Source organism: Pezoporus wallicus, unplaced genomic scaffold (genome assembly GCF_028554395.1).
Source record: "Pezoporus wallicus isolate ANWC-B61680 ecotype Strahan unplaced genomic scaffold, APGP_CSIRO_Pwel_v1 contig_6464, whole genome shotgun sequence".
NCBI classification, from domain to species: domain Eukaryota; kingdom Metazoa; phylum Chordata; class Aves; order Psittaciformes; family Psittacidae; genus Pezoporus; species Pezoporus wallicus.
Genome location: NW_026642130.1, coordinates 200380 through 211419, shown reverse-complemented (window position 1 = coordinate 211419; position 11040 = coordinate 200380). Strand labels below are relative to the sequence as shown.

Sequence of the window (11040 nt, the reverse complement as noted above, 5' to 3'; positions counted from 1 at the left end):
TACAGGTCGGCAGTGAAGCAGTTACCCACCAGTGAGTCGGGTCCCCACTGCAGTGCTCCTGCAGAAGGCACAGCATCCTCCTGGGAGATGCATGGGCTCTTGGACAGAGCCACCCCAATTTGAATTCACAGGGCTGGGAGCACATTGGGGAGCACGGTTATAGCTCAAACCAAGCAAAATGCTGGGACATGGGAAGAGCTTTCGTTGCCTGGTCTCCCAGACATCTGTGTGCAGGATTCACTTGCAGGCAGGCTCTTTGCTGACCACCAGTGATGATTTCAGGTAGTCCATCCCTTGGAGAGGGCAGAAAGCCCTGTCAATTAATTGAGCTTGTGCTAGCTAATTGTGCTCAGCTCTTGAACAAGCACACACAGCTTGGCTGACTTGAGCCTGGATGTGTTTATAAGCCCCTCTCCTACACTGTTAGAAGCAGCCAAACATTTTTAGGCTCCTTTGTGGCTTTTCTGTTCCAAGTTTCCCTACCCAGGCAGCTGGAGAGCATCAGGATTATACGTTGGACCGTACCGAATGCTTCCAAAGGGTTAATAAAGGAGGCTGGAGAGGAGTCTTAAAATGCATTTTCTGAGGAGTGAACAACCCTTCACTGCTCAGAAGCTAAGGACAGGCTTCCATTTCCACGTGTTTTCTGTTACAGGCTGCTTTGGTGCGGTGTGGGGAGGAGGAGCTGCCATTCCAAATAAAATCTAGCACTTGCTAGATTTTTGTTTTCATGTGTGATTATTTGAAGAATCAAAATGTCAATGAGGAGCAAAATAATTGTGGGGCAGGCTCTGCAGCGTGCCTTCAGCTTCGAAGGAGTTATTTCCTTTCCACATTTATGCTATGGAGATACCCTTGGGGGTGCTCAGAGCCCCTGATTGTAGGGTGAAAAAAAAAGAAGATACTTGGGTTGGGCTTGGAAAAGAGCTAAAGGAATTAAAAGTGTAAAAAAAAAAAATGGAAGGAAAAGAATAAGGTTTTGGGAGGGCTTCTCATCCTTGTGCTTCAAGACATGAGCTGAACTTCAGCTCTGTGAAAAGGAAACTTCTCCTTGGGTCAGATTGTCTTCTGTCTGCCATTGAGCATGATGCTGGAGAGCCTGAGCCTGGTAGTGCTCCATCACGTGTGGACAGTGGAGTCCAGAGAGAAGCTGTGGCTGCCCCATCCCTGGCAGTGTTCAAGGCCAGCTTGGATGAGGCTTGGAGCAACCTGGTCTAGTGGAAGGTGTCCCAGGTTTGCTGGGTGGGTACCACCTAGATGCATCTCTGTTCTCCTCACCAAGCTGATTTCCTGCATGGGCATCCTAGGAACCAGCTGTGTGAAGGATGAAGGCCAGAAGTGAGATGCTCTCCCTTGGTTTGCCTTTTGGTTGGCTCTGTTTTAGAACCTTGTTTCTGCTGGGAGCTGGAGTTTGGGGGAAGAAGAAGCTGTTCAGAAATATTCAGCCACCTTGAGCTTCCGTCCCTCACACCATGGCTTTTCTTGCCCATCTGGGGACAGAAATAGGTCGTGGAGATCTGAGTCTTCTTGGAGCAGTTCTGGATGGCCTGAGCTGCCCCAGCACCATGTGTTTTCTAGATGTGGAGGAGAAATCAAATATCCATTAAAGTGGGCACAGGTTCCAGGTGCAAGTTTAGTGCTCCGGAAAACAACTAATAAGCACCCTGCTCCTACCACATGTCCTTCATTCCCAACTCTCCATTTTCCAACCTCTTCAGGATACCCAGTGAGCAATGCAAGAACATCACCGCTCCTGTTTTATCTCCACTTAACATCTGTTCTGGATGCCCACAGCTGTCTCTGTGCCTTTCTTCTCCCTCTGCTTCCAAAACTACCTCCCTGCAGGAGGAGGTGGAGTTGAGATGTATTTCTGCTGTGTTGTGGATGTCTCCAACTTGTTTCAGTTCTCTTTGTTTTGCAAACTTGAGCTTTAAAGAAATTTTGCTTGGTCGAGAAATTACATTACTTGGAAGAGCTGAGACATGCAAACTTCCACTGCAGGACTTGAATTTGCTGCATTTAATTCTCTCTGTGAGCCTGGGTTTAGGAGGATATTCTGCTTGTCAGGGCTCTGGGGATAGGATTTGATAGAAAGGATATGGGGGGGGGAAGAAAAAGACTGGTTAGTCCATTATAAGTTGTAATATTGATGCCTGCTGCTCGCAGTGCACTTTTCATCATCAGTGTCATCTAAACATCATTTAATTCACAAAATGCTACTGTAAAGGGAGAACAAGCATGTGCCCTGTCACGTATACTAAAAATACCAATTCATCTACCCAGGTGCTATCATGAGGCTGTAGGAAAGGGGAGAAAAGAGCAGTGAAGCTCAAGAAGGAAATCTCTGCCGTGGTGGCGAGCATGAGCACAGTCTTTCAGGTCTTGGGTGCTGGTCTGGGCTTGTGGTTTCAATGGAGCCACCATTATTAGAGGGCCCATCCCAAGGTGGAGCTTCCTGTAGACACCAGATCTGATGTATTAAATATTTCCAGCTAGGATTTAGGGGAAAACTTCCCTTGATTTCTTCTGGCAAGGGGCAAATATGTTGCCTTGGTGAACCGAGATCTTTAATGTCGCTCCTTCAGCCAGGGAAGTGTATAGGTATCCCTGGGATGCTCAAAGCCAGTGGCCTCCCAGCTGTTTATCACAGGCAGAGGCTGTCGCCTGCAGCCTCGTGTCTTGGCTGATGTCAGAGCCACTTGTTGAGCCAGCATCCCAATTCCTGCCAGATTTCTCCATCCTCTCCAGACCAGCGCATCATCAATGGTCAAGGGAGGGGATTCTCCCCTTCTACTCTGCTCTCATGAGAACTCTCCCTGCAGCTCTGGGGCCCCAACATAAGAAGGATGTAGAGCTGTTGGAGAAAGTCCAGCGAAGGTCACGAAGATGCTCCAAGGGCTGGAGCACCTCTGCTGTGGAGACAGGCTGAGAGAGCTGGGCTTGTTCAGCCTGGGGAAGGGAAGGCTCCAGGGAGACCTTAGAGCAGCTTCCAGTGCCTAAAGGGGCCAACAGGAAAGCTGGAGAGGGGCTTTTGACAAGGGCCTGTAGGGACAGGACAAGGGGGAATGGCTTTAACCTGACAGAGGGGAGATTTAGGTGAGACATTAGGAAGAAGTTGTTCCCTGTGAGGGTGGTGAGGCCCTGGCACAGGTTGGCCAGAGAAGCTGTAGCCTCCCCATCCCTGGCAGTGTTCAAGGCAGGCTGGATGGGGCTTGGAGCAACCTCATCTAGTGGAAGGGGGTTGGAACTGGATGAACTTTAAGGTCCCTTCCAACCCAAACCATTCTGTCATTCTGTCAAATGCAAAGTTTTTCCCTAGTGCTGTCAAGTTTTCTATTAATTACCCTGTGCTAATGGCCAGACTTTCCCTGGTGCCGAGGAGTGGCTCTTCTGGAAGCAGTGTGCATCCTTGGATTTTGAAGCATTTAGTTACCCTTGAGATATTTTTCTTTTTAGCTAAAACTCATTTATCTCAACCCCTTTAATCCCAACCACTATTATAGCCACTGGTGCAAATTCCTTGCTCAGTAACTTTCCCATTTATTTGAGTCCCCGGGCTAAACTTTTCCACTCTTAGCCATGATGAAGGCTGGAAAAGCTGAATGATATTTTACTACCCCATTGAGGGTAATTACATGCCCGAGGCCCGTGTCAGTTTTGGACACTTGTTCCAAAAAGTCACTTCTGTTTCTTAGAAAAGACCATTTTTTAATTATTATCATTTCAGCCTAAGCATATGTATATTAACAAAGCAAATTATCTCCTGTTTTAAATAGCTGGAGGTTAAATATACCGTTAATAATTATGCTAATTGCAGTGTGCGAGCATCTCAAAGCTGCTGCCGAGGAACAGGTTCTGGGGTGAGGACCTGTGTGCGGGTTGGGAACAGTCCTTGTACCCCCTGGCTCTGCCAGGCAGAGGGATGTGGGGCTGGTTCTCTATCCGTTCAAGATGCTTGGCATTTTAGCAAGCAAAGGGATGGGGGGAGCAGCACTTGGGGGGCTGCATGCATCTGAAAGCAGCACTCGGTCTCACTGATGCTGTATTTGGGCTGAATCACCCACCTCTGATGGTTTTCTTTCCTTCCTCAGTTCGCTGCCGAGCTGGAGCAGCTAGACCAGCTCCTGCCCTCGCTGGAGAAGGCGGCTCAGCTGCCTGGCTTGTGTGGACCAGAGAGGAACGAGAGCAGCGTGGCCGGCGTTGCTGTCAAACCGGAGATGCTGGCAGCTCCCCTGCAGCCCAGCACCGCTGCCAGAGCCCCCGCGGGACTCAACCGTATGTGTCCACCCAAAACTGGGTCCCTTACAGGGGCTGGGAGGGGAGGGTCTTCCCTGTCACCAGCTCAGCTGCAGGTGGGTAGGGTATCACCAACCTGGATGCTGCCATGGGGATGCTCTGGGGGACCTGGTGCAAGACCAGTGATGGTGAACCCCTTGGTACACCTGCAAATAGCCATGATGTAAGAGGAGAGGGACACGCTCCTTCCAAGACATGTATACTTGATCACAAGGGAGCAGGCAGGCTCAGGCTGAGGTGTCAGGAGCTACTGGAGAGGGTCCAGTGGAGGGCCACAAGGATGATCAGGGGTCTGGAGCATCTCTGTTATGAGGAGAGATTGCAGGAGCTGGGTCTGATTAGTCTAGAGAAGAGAAGACTGAGAGGGGGTCTCATTAATGCATTTAAATATCTCAAAGGTCCCTTCCAACGCTAATGATTCTGTGATTCTGTGTTTGGGGTTTCAAAAAATCACTGGCACTTCAGACAGGGTTTTGAGACTTAGTATACCTGGATACAGCATCAGGACCTTTTTCTAGGCACCCAAAAAAATAAAAAGACCTGATTTTTCTCCAAAGTGAGCAGTTTAAAATATTAATGACAATAAGTAGGATTTCTTTCCTGAAGGAGCCCACAGGCAAGTAATAAATTCAGGGTGTTTTATAGCAAAACCATGTCTAGAAGCTCAAGGTGGGGCTCTTTGGGGTGGGCTTCCCCAGGGTGGGCAATAACAGAGGCACAGCTATTCCCAGCAAACCACCCCCATCTGCCATGGGGAAAGCAAGCTTTTACTGATTACAGCATAAATTTGCACAAATAACTGCACCCAGCAGCTCCTGCCATGGTGGTGTGCTTGATCAGAGCCTACACTGCTCACTTGCTGTAATGGACATTGCCATGCCAGCCCCAAGCCCAGCGGTGCAAGGGATGTTCCTCTGTTCCCTTTGGTACTGCAGCATCCCCAGGGCAGTGTGCCAGAGCGAGTCCTGGCCCCATGGGGCTTTTCCCATCCTGCACTTGACTTTTCATGGAGATAATTATCTGTCGCATCCCCCATATAGCTCTCTAAAACTACCTGAAAGGAGGTTGTAGTGAGGTGAAGATCAGTCTCTTCTCCCAAGTAACAAGTGATAGGACAAGAGGTAACAGCCTCAAGCTGCGCCAGGGGAGGTTTAGACTGGATATTAGGAAAAATTTCTTCACAGAAAGGGTGCTCAGGCATTGGAACATGATGCCCAGGGAAGTGGTGGAGTCACTGTCCCTGGAAGTGTTCACAAAACACATAGGTGAGGCCCTCAGTGATACGCTTTAGTGGTTGTCTTGGCAGTGCTGGGTTAAAGGTTGGACTTGATGATCTTAAAGGTCTTTTCCAAACTATTGCTTCTATGATTCTATGATATCACTGTTACTACAAATCACACTGAGTCTTGAATGCTGAAGTGCAGGTTCTAGAGCAGAAAGAAGGAGGAAGGGTGAGAAGCGGGGCCTGGTATAAACCAGTTAGCTGCTGGTCCACATCCTACCGACAGCGGGATAATTGCCCTGTTACTTATTCAGCAAATGGAGATGAGGAGGTTTTGGGTTCCAGCCCAGCACAAAGCCCGCAAGGCAGCTCTGGCTGGCAGGGCTGGGATATTTTCGGAGGACTCGGGTTGCAGAAGCAGAGCCTTTAAAAGGGTAGGAGCATCGCAGCAGAATGGGAACCAATGTGGTGGTGTGAGCATGGCCCAAACACTGCTGTGAAGTGGGCTGGAGCCCCCCTGGGAGGCTGAGTTGGCAGTGGGGTATCGGGGGGACCATCCAAGGGCAGCGCAGCTTCGGACCACAATGCATTGGCTTGCAGGTCTCTAACCCCAAAAGAAACCACTCTGTGAGCAACAGGCAGGCTCTGGAGCAAAGTGCTATGGGCTGAAACATCACCCTGCCTGCCATACAGGGAAAGAGTTTGGGGTCTCATAAACTGGAGTATCAGCTACCAGAAGATGTACAGGGTAGGGCGTGAGAGATGGATGCTGGAAGGGCAATGAGTGACAGCTGCGTTGAGCGCAGAGGCATCAGGAAGCCATGCTGTGCCTCCCCTCCATCAGGGAAACGTCTGGGAGGGGAAAAGGAGCTGTCAGCGCTGTAGCTGTAGCTGTGTACTGGTTCACCTCTGAGCTGAATTCACCGTTAAGCTTATTGCTCAAGCTTAATAGTTCCTTGGAAAGGACCCTCTTGTCCCAGGGCTGAGACAGTTGGTAGCTTCAGCAGCAGGGACACTCATAGTGCTCTGACATAAATAAGAGTGGTGCTTATTGACTTTGGAGGGAAGGGAATCCTGCATCCAAGTTAGAGTAGGGAGGAGGGTGAGCATGTCTGTGGCAGGGGCTGCAGTTGCGAGAGCTTGAAATGCCAACTGCTGCCCTCCTGGGTTACAGCGTCCAAAATAGCAGTTACCACCCAGGAGATTCATCACAAGCCTCGCTGAAGGCACTACCACTGAGTTTAACTTGTGTGAGAAAGCCATGGGGCACCCCTAAGCAGATCCCCGAGGATTTAGAGGTGCTGTTTAGTGGGAGAGGGGTTGCCAACAGCCATGGCTCACAGCCACCCACTTGCAAGGCTGTCTTTTGCATTCATTTTTCAGTTCAATGTAAGCATTTGAGATGTGCTCCCTGGTGGCAAACAGCAGCTGAACTTGCAAAAACTTATCTAAATAAAGATTAGGATAATGCAAGGTCTAACAACGTCATTTTAGTTGATTTAAAGCCAGCAGGTGATAGATGAGTGCTGCACAGGCAGGAAGCCGGCATGGGGAGCAGCACTGCTGGGGCTCCCCTCCAGCTGCCAGGCATAAGGGGGGGCATGGTTCATGCACTGGGGTCACCCCCAGAGGGAGCAGAGCCTGGTTGATCTGGCTATTATCAAGCAAGAGAGCTGTGTCTCTAATTCACTGTGGTCCTGATACCCTCCATTCAGCAGTGTTCAGACTGTCAATATATATTAGACAGATGCAACCTCCAGCCCCCTGCCCTTCTTATATCCAGTTGATTATTGTTAATTTCATGCCCAGCTGATTATTTGAAGCTCCAGCTACTCTTTTTTGGGTACCAGCCCAGCTCCTGGGTCCCCTTGCCTACACAGTGTGTCACAGCCTGCAGGGACTCCAGTGCTGCCTGGGGCTATTGTCACCTGTGGTGGTTCCCCCAGGGTGGCTGCAAGTGACCAAGCCACACGTGGGACTGAGTATTCAGCTTTAGGTGAGGTGGCATCCCACCACAACATCCTTCTTCCAAGCTTACCAATGCTGGTGCTGTCCCTGATGGGGCTAGGACTGATCAGAGGGACAGAGCACCTCACCTATGAGGAAAGGCTGAGAGTTGTTCAGCCTGGAGAAGACTCTGGGGAGACGTTATTACAGCCTTTCAGTTCTTAAAAGAGGCCTATAAGAAAGATGGGGAGAGACTTTTTGGCAGGGCCTGTTCTGACAGGATGAGGGGTGATGGTTTTAAATTAAAAGAGGGGAGATTCAGGCTGGGTGAGAGGAAACATCTTTTTTACGATGAGGGTGGTAAGATACTGGCACAGGTTGCCCAGCGTGGTGGTGAATGCACCATCACTGGTGACATTAAAGGCCAGGCTGGATGTGGTTCTGGGCAACCTGATCTAATTGAGCATGTCCCTGCTCATTGCAAGGGTGTTGGACCAGTTGGCCTTTGAAGGTCCCTTCCAATGCAAACTTATCTATGATTCTATGACTTTGCCAAGTACCTGTGATACTGCAAGGAGCCTTGGGAAGAGATGTGACTTGTGCTGGTTTTTCTTTGTTTATTTTTATGATTTAATGACTCTCCAGCGATGAACAGTGGGCAGAGCGTGCAGCCGGGTCGGACCCCATTTGAGTTCTGCGACCCCATGGAGCCAGCACAGATGAGGCCGGTTCCTTGTCCTGCAAGCAATGGCACCAGCCCGCACACCCATGGGCCAGCCCAGCAGGGCAGGGGCACCGTGACTGCACCAAACCCCTACCCAGCCGACACAGGTATGGACAGCTGCAGGCACCCACTCCTCTCCACCTTCTTCAGGCCATGCTAAGGTTTCCCAGGGAGTCCCATGGGAGAAAAGGCATTATAGGTTGAAGCTTGAGCATCACCGTTCACCAGCAGCTCTTCCCAAGCAGCGAGCTTCCAAGCTGTGCTTATTCTTTCCTTTGTGTTCAAATTGTTAGAGTCTCAGACAAAAGAAAGACCTTTCTGTCCATCCCAGTTCCTGGGGAGGCAGGAGGAGGAAGCTGCATCCCCTTGCCTGGATGGGTGGTGGTGGCTTAGGTTCCCCAGGCTCTGGTGGCTGTTTGATTTCCATTGGACCCAGTGCACAGCTGGTGTGTCAGGAGAAGAGCTGCAGTAGCAGCAGTCGCATATCACCCTGCTGAAACTGTCGATGGTGAAGCACTGCAGACCTCGCTATGAGCCAGCCTGGGCCCCAGAGGGTTGTGGATTCTGCTTCTCTGCCCTCCTCTGCTTCCCTTGATGCTTCCCTTGATGCATCATGCAATGCTGAACATGACCTGGAAGAGAGACCTTGTCACCATTGTCACAATGGCTTGACTGCATGTACAGAAAGCAACACAGATCACATCTTTTCATGGCAGTACTATGGAATTAGAAAAGTTGCTGCAGTCATCACAGAATGGTTTGGGCTGGAAGGGACCTTAAAGCTCCTCCAGTTCCAACCCCCTGCCATGGACAGGGACATCTTCCACTAGACCAGGTTGCTCCAAGCCCTGTCCAACTTGGCCTTGAACACTGCCAGAGATGGGGCAGCCACAGCGTCTCTGGGCAACCTGTGCCAGGGCCTCACCACCCTCACAGGGAAGAACTTCTTCCTAAGATCTCATCTCAATGTCCCTTCTGTCAGGTTAAAGCCATTCCCCCTTGTCCTGTCCCTACAGGCCCTTGTCAAAAGCCCCTCTCCAGCTTTCTTGTTGGCCCTTTTAGGCACTGGAAGCTGCTCTAAGGTCTCCCCTTAAGGAGCCTTCTCTTCTCCAGGCTGAACAAGCCCAGCTCTCTCAGCCTGTCTCCATAGGAAATGATTTGCCCTTAATGAAGCCATGTTGGCTGTAACCATTTACCTCCTTATTGTCTGTGTGCCTTAGTGTAGTTTACAGGAGCATCTGCTCCGTGATCATGCTGGGCACCGAGGTGAGACTGACCAGCCTGTAGTTCCCCAGGTTTTCCTTTCTTCCCTTTTTGAAAGCTGGGATTATATTTCCCCTTTTCCAGTCAGTGGGAACTTCACCAGACGGCCACGACTTCTCAATTGGATGGACAGTGGCTTGGCCACTTCATCTGACAGTTCCCTCAGGACCCAGCTGCATCTGATCTATTCCCATACATTTGTGCATGAAATCAATAAACCAGAAATCAATGAGCCTGGGGACCATCTCTGGGTGAGTTGAGGCAGGACTGGGGACAGGCTGCACCGCAACTGTGCCGTGAGCCCCCTGGGCCTGGCTGCCACTGGTGCTGCTGGGCTCTGCCTGTTGCCAAGCAACCTTACGGCTTTTTTAAAGAAATTTCGGGAAATAGAGGAGTGCTTGGCAGGAGCTGCTCTGCCGATGCTTGCGCTGGGATCTGAGCATCCCTGAGCTGGACTTCCCTCCTCTGCCTCCCCTTAGCGATCTTATTTTCACTTTCTTGAAACAACCCCCATGGCCTGGGTGGCTCATAAAGCTCCTTGTGACAACAGCGAGGACATCAGGCATTGGGTAACCACAGACATTTTTAATCAAATAATGTGTTTTATTGGGAAAAGAATCAGCACAGCTGAGCTTGGTTAAAAGAAAAGAGATTTTCATCTTTAGCAACCACCTCCAGCAGCATTTCTCTTGGAAACTCAGGGGTTTTGGCATAGGGATTGCACTGATAGCACATCTCAATGTGACAGAGATGCCATCCCAGCCAGAAATGTGCTTACCCCTGCAGCTTCCATCTCCCTGGACCTCCATGGGCTGGTCCAGCTGAGATGCTGTTTGATCTTCAGTCCCCGTTCCTATTTCTAATGGGATGACGTAAAGGCTCCAGCTTTATAAATCTCTCTGTCCTGGGCTTGGGCTCCGAGTTCTGCTGCAACTTAACTTAATTGCATTGGCTTCTTTCCCTGTGCAAATTAACTTTTCTCCAAGAGGCAAGAGATGCTCATGGGTGTGGGCTATTTTTTAAGCTAAAATCATCAGTAGTAACAATTTGCCTTCAATAAGAAATCCTCTAACTTGGCTAAATTTTGAAACTCTCACTAGAAATGTGCTGTAAAGGGAAACTTTTTAATATCATTGTACATATGGATTACACAGGGTCATGTCTGTCTGCAGTGTGTATAGTATTGGCCTGGATTTTCACACAGAATTTCATGCTTATAATTAATGGTTAGGAAACCACACCTGATATCTGTAATTTAGTGTTGAAAAGAGCCGTAACTGGTGAATCTTGACATCCCTTTTAGGGATGTTTTAAGACACTATCAGCATCCTGAGCTTGCCAGGTCCCCATGGCAGCACCCAAGTCCTGACCACGAGCTAACCTTTCCCTCCTGCATCCTTCTTTTCTCCCCAGGAATGCCTGAGCTGGAGATGGGAGTGCCAGATCACCAGTTTGGACAGCCAGGAATGGGGGACCAGATGCCCTGGACAGATAACAGTATGGCAGCCATGAATCGAGCCACACTGAATAAACCTGAAGAGTAAGTGCCTCAGGGCTGGTGGCTTCCCCCAGGGATGCTCTATTCCTG

At 49.9% G+C, this 11040-nt stretch overlaps 1 protein-coding gene across 9 annotated transcripts in view; it reads left to right on the top strand.

The window, feature by feature from the left end:
* The window catches only part of NCOA1 (nuclear receptor coactivator 1), a 131469-nt gene that overhangs the window by 106385 nt on the left and 14044 nt on the right, over positions 1 to 11040 (top strand). For 6 of the 9 annotated variants that reach the window (XM_057427578.1, XM_057427574.1, XM_057427577.1 and 3 more), the window contains exons 11-13: positions 4092 to 4275; positions 8111 to 8296; positions 10866 to 10992. In XM_057427578.1, coding sequence (XP_057283561.1) covers positions 4092 to 4275; positions 8111 to 8296; positions 10866 to 10992 — 497 coding nt within the window. The remainder of the gene's footprint in view (positions 1 to 4091; positions 4276 to 8110; positions 8297 to 10865; positions 10993 to 11040) is intronic. The other 3 variants (XM_057427582.1, XM_057427581.1, XM_057427583.1) reach the window with 1 other exon arrangement.